General features: G+C 40.5%; 1 protein-coding gene across 2 annotated transcripts in view; it reads left to right on the plus strand.

Annotated features, from left to right (window-relative positions):
• The window catches only part of Znf606 (zinc finger protein 606), a 29,697-nt gene extending 14,248 nt beyond the window's left edge, over positions 1-15,449 (plus strand). For both annotated transcript variants that reach the window (XM_057762160.1, XM_057762161.1), the window contains 3 exons: positions 8,400-8,526; positions 8,799-8,894; positions 12,518-15,449. In XM_057762160.1, the coding sequence (XP_057618143.1) occupies positions 8,400-8,526; positions 8,799-8,894; positions 12,518-14,493 (2,199 nt within the window). In that variant the 3' untranslated portion in view covers positions 14,494-15,449. The remainder of the gene's footprint in view (positions 1-8,399; positions 8,527-8,798; positions 8,895-12,517) is intronic.
• Positions 15,450-18,255: the final 2,806 nt, after the last annotated feature.

Raw genomic sequence — 18,255 nt, forward strand, 5'->3', positions numbered from 1 at the left:
CTGAGCGAGCCATCCCACCATAGGGAATGGATTCCAAAAAGCCAGTTCATGCACCAGAGACAGATCCTGGTCCTACTGCTCGAAGTCCCGAAAACAAACTAAGCTACCCAACTGTCACCCCTATGCAGAGGACCTAGGTTAGTCCCTTGCAGGCTCCCTAGCTGTTGGTTTAGAGTCTATTAGCTGTACTCTCTGGTCTTCTTGATTAGGGTTTTGCTAGGCTCCAGTCCCAGAGCACTGCAGGCAGGACACACTGTAGGTCGAAGGTTTTGTACTTGGTTTGGTGTCCTAGTCCCACTTGAGGCCTTCCTGATTACAGAAAATGGCTCCGTGTCCCCTGTGACTATGAGGCTGCTAGATTTGCTCTCGTAGATTCCATGGTGTTTTCATTGCACTAGGTTTCCATCTTGCCTCTGAAATGTCCCTCAATTCCAGTTGTTTCTTCCAGTATTTTCTCCCTCGGATCTGATTTCTTCTGTTTCCAACCCTACCCAACCCCAGTCCAACCTGAAAATCTATTTCTCTTGTCCAGGGAGGTCCTTGCATTCCCCCCTTAAGCCCTCCTTGTTACCTAGCCTCTCTCAGTTTTGGATTATAGCATGATTATTTTTACTTTACAGCTGATAGCCACTTTTAGGTGAGTATATATCATGTTTGTCTTTCTGGGTCTGGGTTACCTCACTCAGAATGATTTTTTTTTCTAGTTTCAGTCATTTTTGCCTGCAAATTTCATGATGTCATTGTTCTATCTATCTATCTATCTATCTATCTATCTATCTATCTATCTATCTATCTATCTATCTATCTATCTAATTTTTCTTTGTTCCTCTCCCTTTCTCCCTCCTCCCCTTCTACTCTCCTCCATGCTCCCCACGCTCCCAATTTACTCAGGAGATCTTTCCTTTTTCTACTTCCCATGTAGATTAGATCCATGTAGATCTTAGGGTCTTCATTGTTGTCTAGGTTCTCTGGGGTTGTGAACTGTAGACTGGTTTTCCTTTGCTTTATGTCTAAAAGCCACTTATGAGTGAATACATATGATAATTGTCTTTCTGGGTCTGAGTTACCTCACTTAGTATGATGTTTTCTAGATCCATCCATTTGCCTGCACATCTCAAGATGTCATTGCTTTCTTCTGCTGTGTAGTACTCCATTGTGTAAATGTACCACATTTTCTTTATCCATTACTTTGATCGAGTGGCATTTGAAAAACATAGGACACGGTCAACAAGACAAAACGGCAGCCTACAGAATGAGAAAAGATATTTACTAACCCCATATCAGACAGAGGGCTGATCTCCAAAATATATAAAGAACTCAAGAAATTGATCATCAAAAGAACAAATAATCCAGTAAAAAAAAAAATGGGAGTACAGACCTAAACAGAGAACTCTCAACAGAGAAATGGCTGAAAGACACTTAAGGAAATGCTTGACATCCTTAGCCATCACTGAAATGCAAATCAAAACAATTCTGAGATTCCATCTTACACCTGTAAGAATGACCCAGATTAAAAACACTGATGACAACTTATGCTGGAGAGGATGTGGGGTAAAGGGAACACTTCTACATTGCTGGTGTGAATGCAAATTGGTACAAGCCCTTTGGATGTTATTGTGGCAATTTCTCAGAAAATTAGGAAGCAACAAGATTCAGCAATACCACTTTGGGGTATATATCCAAAGGATGCTCAATTGTGCCACAAGGAAATGTGCCCAACTATGTTCATAGCAGCTTTGTTTGTCATAGCCAGAACCTGGAAACAACCTAAATGCCCCTCGATCAGTCATAGTTTTTAACAGCTGAGTAATATACCATTGTGTAAATATACCACATTTTCTTTATCCATTCTTTGGGTTGAGGGACATCTAGGTTGTTTTCAGTTTCTGGCTCTTATGAATAAAACTGCTATAAACATAGTTGAGCAAATGTCCTTGTGATAGGATGGAACATCCTTTGAGTGTGTGCTCAAGTGTGGTATAGCTGGGTCTTAAGGGAGATCCATTCTCAGTTTTCTGAGAAACTGCCATACTGATTTCCAAAGTGACTGTACACGTTTGCACTCCCACCAGTAGTGAAGGAGTGTTCCCTTTTCTCCACATCCTCTTCGGCATGAGCTCTTGCTTGTGTTTTTGATCTTAGCTGTTCTGACTGATATAAGATGGAATCTCAGTTGTTTAGTTTGAATTTTCCTGAGGGCTAAGGATGTCGAACAGTTCTATAAGTGATTCTCAACCATTTGAGTTTCCTCTGTTGAGAATTCTCTGTTTAGATATGCACCCCATTTTTTAATTGGATTATTTGGTATTGTAATGTCTAGTTTCTTGAGTTCTTTATATGTTTTGGAGATTAGCACTCTGTTTTCCTTTTCTTCTTTTCTTCCCCATCCCGCCCCCGAGACAGGGTTTCTCTGTAGCTTTGGAGCCTGTCCTGGAACTAGCTCTTGTAGACCAGGCTGACCTCGAACTCACAGAGACCGCCTGCCTTTGCCTCCCAAGTGCTGGGATTAAAGGCGTGCGCCACCACCATCAGGCTAAGCCCTTTGTTAGAGTTGGTGAAAATCTTTTTCTACTCTGTGGGCTGCCATTTTGCCCTATTGATGGTACTCTTTGCCTTCCACAAGATTTCCAGTTTGTTGAAGTTCCAGTTATTAATTCTTGATCTTAGTGCCTGTGCTATCAGTGTTCTGTACAGAAAGCGGCCTCCTGTGCCAATGAGTTCAAAACTCTTCTATCAGGTTCAGGTATCTGGATTCATGGTGAGGTCTTTGATCCACTTGTACTTGAGTTTTGTGCAGGGTGATAGATATGGATCTATTTGCATTTTTCTACATTCCATCCAGTTAGACCAGCACTATTTGTTGAAGATGCATTCTTCCATGTGTATTTCTGACTTCTTTATATAAATCAGGTGTGCATAGGTGTGTAGTTTTACGCCTGGGTCTTCGATTCAGTTCCATTGATCAAGGTGTCTGTTTTATGCCAACACCATGCAGTGTTTCTTACTACAACTCCATAGTACAGCTTGAAATCGGGTGGAGATGCCTCTGGAAATACGTCAAATGCTTATAATCACTGAGCCACCTCTTCAGCCCCCTAATTAAAACAAACAAATGAACAAAGTAAAACAAAAAGATCTTTAAGTAGAAAAATAGAACATAAACTGAGGATTACCTTTGTGTTGCTGCTGCAGCAGATTAATAGAAGCTTGGGCGCTCACAACAATTTTATTCCCTTGTTTTGAGCTTAGAAGTCTAAAAAGGGCCTGCATATTTGGGAGTACTACCACATGCCTGTAACCTCAGCACTTGGGAGTATCAGTTGCATACTGAGTTCAAGGATTGAGTTTGAGGCCAGCCTGAGCTACTTAAGATCCATTTGAAAAAGACTAAAAACAAACTCTGCAAACCAAACAAGATACTGACAGCACCAAGCATCTAGGATGCGGTTATGTGTTTTTCATTGATGCTCCAGGAGAAATTTGTCTCATTGTTTGACTTGTATCCTTCTTTTCTTGGACAGTGAAGGCAGTACCGGGAAGTTAGTCTCAAACTTTGGGCATGGTAGGCAAGCACTCTATCACCAAGCAGCATCTTTACCCTTCTCCTTTCTTAATTCCCACTTCTGCTTCCATCATTTCATTTTTGGTCTTCCTACCTCTTCCTTCTTCACATATATGACCTTCTGATTACACTGGATCCACCCAGACAGTACAGGCTACTCTTGTCGCAGCATCTTTACCTTAGTTACATATGTAAGTCCTATTGTTAAGGTAACAGATTTTGAGGGTTAGGAAGTGGACATCTTTCTGCTCTTACTCTGTTTTCCGTATACACTCATGCCCATCTCCTTCAGCAACATCCAGCTTTCAGTTTCTGCCTGTGACTTGTTCTAACATAGCAATTTCGTAAAGCTAGAAAATTTTAAAAACAAATCCCAGAATTGTATGACTTTTACCTGTATTTTTGGGTATTTGATTTAGAATATAACTAATAATACCTTTTCCTCACAGCACACCCAGCGAAAGTTACCTAATGCTCAGCTCACATTCCATTTTTTCTCACTTGTTTCCACCACGTCAGAGTCTTATAGTTGGTAAAATCAGGGTCAAAACCAGGCACTCATATTGCTTGTACTTTTTATCTGAAGAGACCAGATTTCCTTGGCTTCTTCCTTTCCTGATTTAGCATTCGTGATGTCGTTTAAGTGTCATCTTCTCAACCCCCTGGAGACAGGTAGTTGGATTAGAGGCCTAACAGATTTATTTGACAAGAGTGCTTCTTGAGTGGTGTTTTGTCCCTCATTTGGGGAGTGTATGTAGACAGCTTTTGAGAGCTGGTTCTTTGCCTCTACCCCATGGGCCATAGGAACACAGCTTGTAGGCTTGGTGGTAAAAGCCTTTACTTGCTGAGTCATTTCACCAACTCCATTGTGTTTCTTTTGTTGTTGATTTTTAAATAAAAATTACTTCATTGTAATGACCTTACAGAAACATCACACACTATTTAAACAAGCACTTGGCCATTCCCCAACTCTATATATTCCAATAAACAATTAGAATAGCCATTCCGAAGCAGTGTAGCTTTGCTAAGGGTAAAACATACTTTATTTTCAGACAGGTTCTTTCACTGTCTGGGATATGCTGGTAGGTTAGGCTGGCTGACCAATTAACTCCAGGGATTTGCCTGTTTCTGCCTCCCCAGTGCTAGGGTTACAAAGTCGGTAACCGCAGGTAGCTTTTTACGATGGTGCTGGGAATTGACCGTAGGTCCTCATGCTTAAATGACAAGCCCTTTGCCAATTGAGCTTTCTCTCTAGCCCCTACCTCCTTCTTTACATTAGTGGGCATATGGTGCTTGGTTGTTTGATTTTTTTTCAGATGACAGGGTGGATTGTCAGCTGCATGGTGTTACCTTTGTTGCACATCTCTCAGTCTTCTGTCACCTGAGGTTCTGTGGTTATTGATAGTTGTCACCAGTGACCACTGTTTTATTATTCCTGAGTTTGTGAAACCCTCTAATGATTTCATTTGTCTTGTGTCTAATTATTAGACGTTCTTCTATTAACTTTTGAACTTACTTAAAAGGGTAGGATGTGAATTTGTGGCAGCCTACAGGGTTGTCAGTTGCTAGGGTGTGGGTGTTGACTTCTTTAATCATGTTGAAGCTATTTTGGAAGATGCTCCTACTCCCATCCTTCTGGAGACCAGCTTTAGTGGGATTCAAGTCCCAAAGAGAAGATGTGGAGTTGGTGGGGATGGAGGTTGGTGGGGTTGAGGTGTGTATAGATGTGATCTGAGGGTGAATCGGGGACTACACCTTTTATGCTCAGTAGTTTAGCCACAGGCAAGATTGAAAGCATGCTTAATGATTCAGGGACAGAAAGTGGCCATTAACTTCATTACAGCATTTTTCCTGAGACAAAAGTAGTAAGTTCAGTAAGAATCTAAATATTGTTCTCAAAGGTTCAATAACCACCAGGACCCCTCTTGCATCAATGGAAGGCCACGGAAGTTCCTCCTGCCAGAGTAAGGGGATGGCTACTTTTAGCAAAGCCCCTGAGGGAATGGAGGCCTGTATCCAAATGCCTGACCTTGGGAAAAGGACTTCATCTGGGGACTAGACATTCCACTAAAATTTAAGAGCAATTTTCATTCCTCAAGAGGCATGATGCAGTATAAGTACTGATCTGTTTCCTAATTGTGTTCCTTTGTGTCTTAATCTTACTGTATAGGCCTTTACTCATTTGCTCCCCAAAAGGGAAGGTCCTGATGTCAGGCTCTTTCCCCCTTATAAGCTACCATTCTCATTTCTCTATACTTACTAACTAAACTCTTACCTTTAATGGCCTCAGGCTCTGGATCTGGATTGTGGGGGTCAGTTGTGTCTAGCAAGTAAATCTCTAATTTCCTATTCCTTGTATAATCAGGAGGGCATAGTGGGGGTACCTGTGTGCAGAGTCTTCACACTATGTGGTTTCACAGCGGCAGGGATTTTTTTCCCAAAGAATTATTTTGTTTAAAGAGACTGCCATTGTTTACATTTTCATTCTTCAAAACCCACACAAAATTTCTCAAAGGAACAGACATAAGGAAACTCTAGTAAAACATAATGAGAATCTTTGAAAATGAAAATAAAAAGGTGATGGAGAACTGTCATCTGCAATGTAGAAATGCTGGGATTTTGTCAAATAGCGGTGGTCACCATGTGGCCCATGCTGTTACTCCAAATGGGTGAGGTGGTATGAGACAGACATGGCCTGGGGAGCCTCTCAGCTTGTCCCTTTCATGACTGCCCTGTGAAAGTTCACTGTGCTTAGATTTTTATGCCTCTCTGTCAGATTGCAGGAAATTTGAAGGCGACAGATCTGGGAAGACATGAAGCAAGAAAAGTAGGGAATTGACCTTGTCACCAAGGATGGGAGGGTTTCTGGGAAGGGGTATGGTACAGTCAGCACTTTTAGGTGCTTTGTGTTAGGAAGGTGGAGGCAGAAATCCACATCCAGGCTTACCAGTTTCAAAGCAACAGGGATCTTGATAAGAGCTTGCTGAAAAGATTCACCAGTGTGTGCCATTGTCCCCAGATTCTTCAGTATAGATCAGCAGCAGTGAGTGTGTCAGGGTGTCTGTAGGAGTTGGGTTTTGGGGTTATAAGGAAATCTTTGCGACAGAATCAGACAGGAGTCGAGTTTTGAAGCATAAGGCAGTCTTTGCAACAGAAACTAGTTTTTGTCTTAAGTGAATCATTTTATGAAGGTAGAATGAGTGTATTTCTGTTGGGCAGAATAAAAAAAAGTCAGTATATTGCAGAGAAGGCAGCAAGGGCTAGCTCAGATCAGAGATGACAAGTTGCTTCTAAGAGGTGATAAACAGACCCAGAGGAGGACTATGAGGGCAGCTGTATCTAGGTCAGAGAGAAGCCAGGAGCTGTCAAGGTCAGGAAAGTGGATCTGGTGCAGGATACACATAGCAGCCCAGCAAGTTTGTCTTAGGGTTGATTGTGTATCAATGGTAGAGGTAACCAGGAACCCACATTCCAGTTAGGGATTTGGCCCTTGTGTGTAGGTAGGTTGTTGGGGCTGAGGAGTGAGAAGAGGATATGAGGTTTGTGATCTACCATTCATACACTCTGCCCTGCAGAGGAGGCCTCCCATGTTCCACTCTCAGGACGCTCAGACACTGGAGTCTCCCATCGATTTCTTAGAAGGAGTATAAAGGTATAATCATTGCAAAACTCAGACTTTGGTTAACATTGTGTCCATCTTCTGTTTTCCTTTTCCCCTTTGGATTTTGTGCTTTTGTTTGCTTAGAAACAAGTTCTTATTGGGTAACCCAGCCAGGCTCCAAACTCTGATTCTTTCTCCTTGATGCTGAGTTCCTGGATTATAGGCCTGTTCCATGCCCGGTTTCTATATTTTTGTCACTATGTTGCCCAGGCTCACATTGAACCAGGGAACTCAACTCATCCTCTTCAGTCCCTGACAAGAAACTGGGATTATAGTGGATGCGACTCTGCCTGCCAGTCTGGAATTTTTCTAACTCAACTCTTTTTTCTTTACTCCAGTAACCAGTTCCCTCCCCCCAGGTTGCTCTGGGCCATCCTTCTTACCCTTAGTTCCAGCCCTTTGATGGAAGTGACCAGTGAATGCAAACTTTCTCCTGTAGTCAGGGTAGTAGATGATAGATTCCACTTTCCAAGTATCAGATCCACATATTGGAGCAAAGACTCTTTTAATACAAGTTCTCTGGCCCACAGACGTCCTCTGTGTACTCTGGTTCAGGATATAGTCATGTATTGAGAGAATAGAGTGTTGTCAAGGTGGGATTCCTGTTCACACTGGCCATTTTTATCAGAATTAGTTTCTAATAAATAAACTGGGGAATATATTGAAGATTCTCTATGTCTTTTACTGTCTCCAGGTTTCCCTTTTGGCTCTTGACACTTTAATGTATGTGCATGTTTTCTTCTAGGTTGGAGCTTTTTGAAGAACACATTTTTGATGAGCACATTTTTGCTGTGGTTTCTGCAGCTGAAACTGGTATATTCCAAGCGTATCCCAAATGCAGGGCCCTGGACAGTACTCAGTTAAACTTGACACATATCAACTAGAAGCTTCTACTTAGTTTTTTTTTTTTTTTGATATGTTCTCTCTACATAGTACAGGTTGTTCTAGAACTCACTATGAGTCCAGGCTGGTCTTGGACTCAAAGAGAGCCTTCTGCCTCTGCCTTCTGAGTGCTAGGTTTAAAGTTAGTCACCATATCTGGGTAGAATCTTGATAACATCTAGTAAGTTTTTAATATCCTGTCTTCTCTCCTCAAAGTCTGTCAGCCTCATTCCATCCCTAGAAAATTTGGAAAGGTTTGCCACAGGCTGAGCAGGGTCATATATGTTCTTTCAGGAACCAGTGACTTTCAAGGATGTGGCTGTGGCCTTTACCCAAGAAGAATGGGGGAAGCTAGACCTTGTTCAGAGGACCCTATACCGTGATGTGATGCTGGAGACCTATGGACACCTACTCTCTGTGGGTAAGGCAGAAATTGCATAAATAAATAAAGCTATTTCCTCTGCAATATCTTCAGCTATTCTGTGAAAGTAGTATGGTGTATCTCTGAAGGGCTGAGATGGTCTTGGACTTTGAAATTCAGGGATGAAATTCTTAATACTTAGAGAATACAAAGAGGGAAGGGTGTGTTTCTTCCACTCCAGTGAGGAGTCACAGGAGGAAGAGGCAAGGGAGAGTTCTTTGGCAACTCCAAAGCTTTGTCACCAAAGTTACGTGTCTTTCTTCTCTCTGTAGGGAATCAGATTGCTAAGCCTGAAGTCATCTCCCTGTTGGAACAAGGAGAAGAGCCTTGGTCAGTGGAGCAAGCATATCCCCAAAGTACTTGTCCAGGTGAGGTGAAGCCTTGGCATTGAATGAGGAACTTCTCAAAGGTCTCCTTTTTGATAAATGGGCTATGGGTAGAGGGGTTATTTTCTAGTACAGTTAGAGTCCCCTGTAGGGAGCTTTCTTCTTCCTCCTCTTATTTCCTTTCCATCTACTGCGGATTGAGAGCAGAGCCTGTCTCAAGAGGTTGCTGTTGTGTGCCGAGTCCCCCACCCCCTTCTGTCTGCTCTGTGCTTGCTGTTCATATTTGCTGTACCTTCTCTAAGTTTTCATTTATTTATCTACTTAAACATTTACTTTTTAGATTTCCAAATTGCAGTCTATGCTTTCAGGCACTTAAAAAACAACAGACAAACCGGGCGGTGGTGGCGCACGCCTTTAATCCCAGCACTTGGGAGGCAGAGTCAGGCGGATCTCTGTGAGTTCGAGACCAGCCTGGTCTACAAGAGCTAGTTCCAGGACAGGCTCCAAACCCACAGAGAAACCCTGTCTCAGAAAACAAAAAAACAAAAACAAAAACAAAAACAAAACAAAAAACAGCAGACAAAATAGTTTTTGAGTATAAGCAGTATATTCACGTGATTCAAAAAAGTCAAAGCTCTATAAAATGTATGTTGAAAAATTATGTATACTCACTGTTCTTTACTTACATTACTATTACTTCCCAATACAAGATAACTTTCTACTCTTTTTTCCTTTTTTACTATTTTTTTTTGCTGCATTCATATTTACTCACTATGAATTTGCTATTTTATTGTGGTTATTGTACAATTACACCATTCTCCTTCCCTTTCGTCCCTCCACACCCTATCATATATGCTATGTGATCTATTTCATATTCATATTTACTGTATTGCAGGGTTCCCCCCACCTCCTCTCTCCTAGACTCCATGTTCCCATCCTCACCCGCCCACAGTCCACTCACGAAATCTCTTCTACTTCCCTTTCCCAAGTAGATCCAGGTGCCTCCCTGACCCCATGAACCCTCCTTGTCATCTAGTCTCTCTGGGTCTGTGGATTGTAGCATAGTTATCCTTTATTTTACAGCTAATATCCACTCATGAGTGAGTACATACCATGTTTGTTTTTCTGGGTCTGCGTTACCTAATTTAGGATGATTATTTTTGTTTCTAATTCCATCCATTTGCCTTCAAATTTACTGGTGTCCTTGTTTTTAACAGTGGTGTAGTACTCCATTGTGTAATGTACCACACATTCTTTGTCCATTCTTCCATTGCGGGGCATCTAGGTTGTTTCCAGGTTCTGGCTATTACAAGTAAAGCTGCTGTGAGCATAGTTGTGCAAGTGTCCTTGTGGTGTAATTGAGCATCCTTTAGCTATATGCCTAAGAGTAGTATAGCTGGGTCTTTTGGTAGATTGATTCCCAGTTCTTTGAGAAATCACCACACTGAGTTGCAAAGTGCAACAAGTTTGCACTCCTGCTAGTAATGGAGGAGGTTCCCCTTGCTCCAAGTCCTCTACAGCATGAACTGTTACTTGTGCTTTTGATCTTAGCTATTCAGACAGGTATAAGATGGAGTCTCAGAGTAATTTTGATTTGCATTTGCCTGATAGCCAAGGATGTTGAACATAACCTTAAAGGTTTGTCAACCATTTGAGATTCTTCTGTTGAGAATTCTCTATTTAGATCTGTACCCAATTTTAAAAGTTAGATTATTTGGTTTGTTGATGTCTAGTTTATTGAGTTCCCTATGTATTTTGGAAATTAACCCTCTGTTAGATGTGGGGTTGGTGAAGATCTTTTCCCATTCTGTAAGCTGTTGTTTTCTCCTTTTGATGGTGTCCTTTGCCTTACAGAAACTTTTCAGTTTCATGAGATTCCATTTATTAAGTGTTGATCTTAGTATCTGCACTGTTGGTGTCCTGTTCAGGAATTTGTCTCTGAGATGGCTCAGTCATTAAAGGCTAGGCTCACAACCAAAAGAGTTGTCACTCTTAAAGCCTCTGTGAGCATGTTGTTGCTCAGTTTTTCCTTTCTATCTTTTTGTTTATTGTATTGTTGATCTCACTCTATGCCCTACATCAATTTCTTGCCAGAAATTGTTAGGACTACTTGCTTCCCTATTTTGCTAATCAAAGACAAGCCTTTCTTGTGAATCTTCAGAGAACCCTAGACAGATAAAATAATGGTTGTTTTGGGTTGCTGACTTCTAGAACTATAAGGTAATAGAACTGTATTATGTAATTCACTAATTATGTGATAATTTATTATAATAGAAATATGAATTAAAACAGATACTCTGATAACCCAGTCATGACAACACATTGCTGATCACACACACACTCACTCACACACACACACACACACACACACACACACACACACTTGCAGGCATTTTGCTGGATTCAGAAACTTGCCTTAAGCCATCACAAAAGCTCGCTCATGATTAGTGGTAGAGCTAGTATTTAAATACAGATGTTCAAACTTTAACTCGCTGTGCTGTTTTTCCAGTCCATTTCTTTTGTCACTGCTGTAAAAATGATTCCATAGTGGTCACAGGAATTACTTCTCTAGGACATTCTTTATACTATGATAAGATTTCCCTTTGAGCTGCTAAGTCTTATGTGTTTAAATCTTGACTGGACTTTGGAACAACACATATTGTAGTAGTAGTTTATTATAAATAACATCCTGGCTTAAAATCTTTTGTTGATACTTTCTTATAGCCTCCTTCCAATACTGAGATGGGAAGCAGGAAGACATTATAATGCAGAAATAAATTGTAACTCTGTTTAATGAATTAAATTTTACTTGCCAAAGGCCTGCATACTTATTTATTAAGCCTTTCCTCATTCCTTCCATCCCTCCCTCCCTTCCTTCACTGTCCTTTTGTCAGGGGTATCCAGGGCTGCCATTGATTCACTAAGATGACCTACAGGATTTGAAACTCACTACCATCAATATTATGGTTTATTACAGTAAAAAGAATAGAAAGTAATATTATAGAGTCCAGAGGAAGCCAAATATAAGTTTCTGCTGATATTTTCACTATGGAGTTGTATAAATCTAGCAAGAAATTGTGATGGTCTGTGACATTGTGTAGTAGGAACCACAGGTGAGTTTAATCCAGTATTCAGTGTGCTTATTTGAAGTTGGTCATATAGGCAGTAGTACCATGACTGAGATTCCCCATACATCAGATTCCCTAGAAAGAAAGCACATCTTCACTAGAAATTACATCGGTTCCAAGCTGTCTAGAGAAATTGGTATAGTTTGCTTCAAGTTTCTGAGCATGAAAAGCTGTAATAACATTGATGATATTTCATAGTCTCAAATTCTCAGGAGTGGGCTAAGGTTGAGCCATGAAGTAAGCTAGTTTGATAATGTACATGGCTTAAGTAGCTCAGTCCTGCAAAGTTTACTTTTTCCTGTAAATGTTACTTTTCATGTGAGACCACTCCTCAGTGGTTTTATTAGTGTGATTATGTGCTTTCTTTTGTAGTTACCAATTGTTTACTTTTCACTATTCTCTATTATGATATTTCTCTGTCTTTAATGTCTGTACTTGAAAATGAAATATGCTGTAGCCTTTTCTATAGTGTGAATAATCTCTTCAGTGAATCCCAAGGTCTTTATGCACTCACAGCTTCTCCTGCTTCTGTTTCAGAGTGGATGAGAAATGTTGAAAGCAAAACATTGGTTCCAGCACAGAGTATTTTTGCAGAAGAACAATCCAGTGGGATGGCATTAGAAAGATATATATGGAATGATCCTTGGCTCTCCAGGCTAGGAGTTTTGGGATGTAAAGACCAATTAGAAATGTATCACATGAATCAGAGTACAGGTATGAGACAAATGGTCTTCATGCAAAAACAAGTACTTTCTCAACGACGTTCTGAATTCTGTGAACTTGGCACAGAGTACAGCAAAAGCTTAAACTTGGTTCCATCTCAGAGAGTTTCTCAATTAGAACATTTCTATAAACCTGATGCACATCTTGAAGGTTGGAGATGTAATTCAGCTATAATGTATGCAGATAAGGTTACCTGTGAAAATAATGATCATGACAAAGCCTTCTGCCAGTCTCTTCAGTCTGTTTACCCTGCAGGAATGCAAACTGGAGATAATCTGTTGAAATATACTGATGCTGTGAAATCTTTTAATCAGATTATACATTTTGGTGATCATGAAGGAATACATTCAGGAAAAAAGCTCTATGAATATAAGGAATGCCACCAAATCTTTAACCAGAGCCCATCACTTAATGAACACCCAAGGCTTCAAATCAGAGGAAACCCGTATGACTATAAAGAATATGAGAATATCTTTTACTTCTCATCTTTCATGGAGCATCAAAAAATTGGTAGTGTTGAAAAAGCATATAAATACAACGAGTGGGAGAAAGTGTTCGGGTATGACTCACTACTTGCTCAACATACAAGCACTTACACTGCAGAGAAGCCCTACGAATATAACAAATGTGGAGCATCTTTTATTTGGAGCTCTTACCTTATTCAGCATAAGAAAACTCATACTGGAGAGAAACCCTATGAATGTGATAAATGTGGAAAAGTTTTTAGGAACCGTTCAGCCCTTACTAAACATGAGCGGACTCACACTGGAATAAAGCCCTATGAATGTAACAAATGTGGGAAAGCCTTCAGTTGGAATTCTCATCTTATTGTCCACACAAGGATTCATACAGGAGAAAAACCTTATGTATGTAATGAATGTGGGAAATCTTTCAACTGGAACTCCCATCTTATTGGACATCAGAGAACTCATACTGGAGAGAAACCTTTTGAGTGTACTGAATGTGGGAAGTCTTTTAGCTGGAGTTCCCATCTAATTGCCCATATGCGAATGCATACTGGAGAGAAACCCTTTAAGTGTGATGAGTGTGAGAAAGCTTTTAGGGATTATTCAGCCCTTAGTAAACATGAACGAACTCACTCTGGAGCAAAACCATATAAATGTACTGAGTGTGGAAAGTCCTTCAGTTGGAGTTCCCATCTTATTGCTCACCAGAGAACTCACACAGGAGAGAAACCCTATAACTGTCAAGAATGTGGCAAAGCTTTCAGAGAACGCTCAGCCCTTACTAAACATGAAATTATTCATTCTGGAATTAAACCCTATGAATGTAATAAATGTGGAAAATCCTGTAGCCAGATGGCTCATCTTGTGAGGCACCAAAGGACTCATACCGGAGAAAAGCCCTATGAATGCAATAAATGTGGAAAGTCCTTCAGTCAGAGCTGTCACCTTGTTGCCCATCGGAGAATTCATACTGGAGAGAAACCCTATAAATGTAATCAATGTGAAAGATCCTTTAATTGTAGCTCTCACCTTATTGCACACCGGAGAACTCATACTGGAGAGAAACCATACAGGTGTAATGAATGCGGGAAGGCATTTAATGAGAGTTCTTCCCTTATTGTACACTTGAGAAACCATACTGGAGAGAAACCCTACAAATGTAATCACTGTGAAAAAGCTTTTTGTAAGAATTCTTCCCTAATTATCCATCAGAGAATGCATAGCGGAGAGAAACGCTTTATATGCAATCAGTGTGGAAGAGCCTTTAGTGGTCATTCAGCCTTAATTCAACATCAGAGAAGTCATAATGAAGAGAAACTGTAACTAAATTGGTCAGAGACTTTTCTTTTATTGTGTTTGACCACATACAATAAAAACATACAACAGTGGGAGAAAAAAGCCTACAAGTATTACCGAGAGGGAAGTTTTTCATCAAAAATTCAGTAAGACTGTCTTTATTATACAACAGGAAGTCTCTTTTTAGAAGAAACCTCATGAGTGACAGCAGTGAGAAGACTGGGGAAACCCTTTGGCAGTTATGTAGCCCCTGTTCAGTGTCAGGGAATTATCGAAAACAGCTCCCAAGCTTCTCGTATGATCCACAAGGAGTCCATATTTGAGGAACATGATTGGGGAATGAGTCATTCCATCAAGAGCTCTTATTGGTAGATTGGTGTACATTATCATGGGGAAAGTCTTGTGCCATGAAGAGTGTTTTGGCTTGAAAGACACTGCCTGGACTACTAGATGGAAATCTTTACGTTAACATTTTGTGCATAATTATAGAAACAGGTTTTGCTATTACAAGGGGAGGGGCTAGGTGCTGTTTAAGTGATAGAATGTCGAATACTAAATCTGAATTTAAGAAAAAAAAACTAGTGCAGTATTGAGTGGGGTATTTACTGTTGATCCAGGTTAACTTCTTTAGAAAAGATTAGTAAAGGAGATCACTGAGGTTAGAAGATAGAAATGCTGTTGCCTAGAAATATGAGACTGAGTTTTGAAACAAAGTGATAGTTAATAATCTAGTGTGTCAGTGTCCATTGGTACTTATCAATGAATTGCTGGGCAGTTAGTTTATAATTCTTTTAGGCAATCACTATAAATTATAATTGTGGACACTGGAGATATACATAACAGAATGAACAACCATAAGGGTGCAATCATTTATAAACATCTATTGTAACATCTAAAAATGTGTTTGAATAAAGACCTCTTAGATTATTGGAGACATTAATCCAGTTTTTGTTTTTCTTTTACAAATACATAAGCACTCACCATGTGCATGGTTTTTTTTTTGTTTTTTTTGTTTTTTTTTTTTTTTTTTGGTTTTTCGAGACAGGGTTTCTCTGTGGCTTTGGAGCCTGTCCTGGAACTAGCTCTGTAGACCAGGCTGGTCTCGAACTCACAGAGATCCGCCTGCCTCTGCCTCCCGAGTGCTGGGATGTGCTTGGTTTTTTTAAACATTTTTAAAAATATTAACTTGTTTGTTCAATTCCCATAACTCTGTAAAGTAGGCTTTGTCGCTATCCCAGTTTTACAAATGGATAGATAGAAGCAGAGATGTTGAGTCACTTACCCAAGGGACACAGTAAAGTGTACAGTTGAAATCGTTTGGTTCCAGAGTCTGTGTTTTTAACTACTGTGTTTTCTTACTTTTGTTCATTGTTTTTATAATAAATATTTGATAATAAAATTCAAGAAAATCCTCAGTAATGAAAAATGAAGTTTCCTGCTTCCTGTGTCCTGGATTTTCGCTAACATGTGAATCAAAATTCCTTTGAAATATGAACAACTCCGAGAAGGACATGGGAAACCACTGGATCCTGGGTTCCATAGAATTCCACTGCTCACAGCTTTGAGGGTTACAGACAGCAGGGCAGTGTGAACTTGAGCAAGTGTAAGGACTGTCTTATGTGGCTTCAGAAATTCTAATAAAGCAGAGGCAAGGGTATTTGTTCTTTGACGTCTTGGAAAGTAGTTCCATCGGCATCCCAGTCTTCAAAGTTCCCTCGGAGTTCATTGTTAGCCTTTTTCTCATCACTTGATAGGAGGGAGAATTCAGGATGAGATTTCTGTTTGAGTCCATTACCTATAGTGAGGAAGTTCCTTTTAAAGGAGAAAAGGAACAAAAGGAGTTCAAGGACTCAGGCAAGGGTCACTTATGGATATGCTTCAAGGGTGTTAGGTAGAAATTTGGGGCACACAGGGTTCATCTAGCCTTCAGGGCTCCAGGACTTCCTGGTGGTGAGGAGTGGTGGTGGCATACTAGTGTTAAAATGCTGTGTTCACTTCTGACGCTTACAGCTTTAGGCAACTAGGGTGTAACGTTTTTGCCCTCTGCAGAGTTTGATAGTCACTTAATAAATGTTATGGGAAAAAAGTTGATGGCTTTTTATTGTGGTCTTTTGCAATAACTCTTGAAGAAAATAGTAATATGGCCTATGTAAGAGAGTGAAAAAATATATTTAGAATCATACTGCCAAAATGATACGGATCTTACAATTTAATACTCCAAAAGAAGCCCCGTTTCTCAGATTTATGGACTCCCAAGGAATTCCTTGTGGTGTATGCAATAATCAATAAGCACTCTGGCATCTTATTTTAGAAGCTTTATTATCTCTTAAAAGTGTTTTTAAATGGGTTTTCTATGGTGAGTCTACACTGGAGTCAAAAGAAAGTTCTAGGGCTAAGAGGGTACTACAGGATAGAGGTCTTGCTTAGCTTGTTCAGGTACAAGGTCTAGGTTCTGTTCTTCAGCACCTCATCCAAAGTTCCCAGCCTACTGTCTCACCCCTGGAAGAATTCTCTATCACTCCTTACATATGCTTGTGTATGCTTACATGGCGCTGGAGTGTCAAGGCTATGGTAGCCCAACACTCCCAGAATCCTTTTTCTTATTTGGATTCCAGATTATTTATTTAGAGTTCAGATCATTGCCTGTTTGGCTTGTCTTCCACCCCTCCCCAACTTAACCCTGCCCAGTCCGTTTCCATTCAGTTATGTGAATTGCTGTTTCAGTTTCCTACCTGCAGTTTCAGCTGTGCCCACTAGGTGACTGACTGCTTTTTTTCTTCTAATTTTTGCCCCAGATCATCTAGACTGCTCTATCCATTCTCTCTAAAACACAGATTTGACTCAGGATACTCATTGTTTCTAGCTATAGTCCCGTACTTTAGGCTCATCATCTACAAATCTTTCCTGCCTCTGCATTGGAATTATTTGTAGCACAATTATTTCTGGTTCTAACACATTTTGATAAATCTTATGTTTTGATCTTGAAATTCCTGTGGCTTCCTCTGACATATATGCCCTCAGTCTCCATAGTCCCTCTACTTTCTGTTGAAACGTCCCCTGCTCTTCTCATCAACTGATGTTAGCTTTCCATTGCTGTGACAAGATACCCAAGGCAAAGGAAGCAAAGTTGATTTTGGTTGATGGGTTGAGTCCATGGCCATTTGAGATTCAAGGTGTCATTTGATAAAAAACATGAACATTTGACTCTTGTATTTTGAGGCTGGGTTTCTCTTTGTAACAGCCCTAACTGTCCTGGAACTAGCTCTGTAGGTCAGGCTGGCCTCAAACTCAGACATCCGCATGCCTCTGCCTCCCAAGTGCTGGGATTAAAGGTGTATGCACCACTGCCTGGCTGAACATTTGACTCTTCCTGGATGCTATGCTGCAGAGGCCATAGAAGTGGTGAGCCTAAGGAGAAGAATGAGAAAGTTAGGGGCAGAGAGAATGAGATGAAGTGATTGGGAGCAAAAGAGAATGAGGAACAAATGGACAGAGAACATTGTGTTTTGTCCCAGGCTTGGGGACTCCACCATCTTTGAACACAGTTCACCCTGGAGATGATTCCTTCAGGAGTTTCAGCCTCCAGCCTTATCTTTGCCTCATTCCCCACTGCACTTTATTGGGCACTGCTTTCCTTTGTGATCACTCCAACTAGAGTGAAGGATTTTGGCAGAAATGTTTCACAAAAAAGGTGTAGTTCTTTGTCAGTTTCAGGGAACATGTAAGACCATCTGCTCACCTGAGCCAGAGCATCTACTAAGTAGGTGCAGATGTGGTGAGACATGGAAC

Source organism: Chionomys nivalis, chromosome 2 (genome assembly GCF_950005125.1).
Source record: "Chionomys nivalis chromosome 2, mChiNiv1.1, whole genome shotgun sequence".
NCBI lineage: Eukaryota > Metazoa > Chordata > Mammalia > Rodentia > Cricetidae > Chionomys > Chionomys nivalis.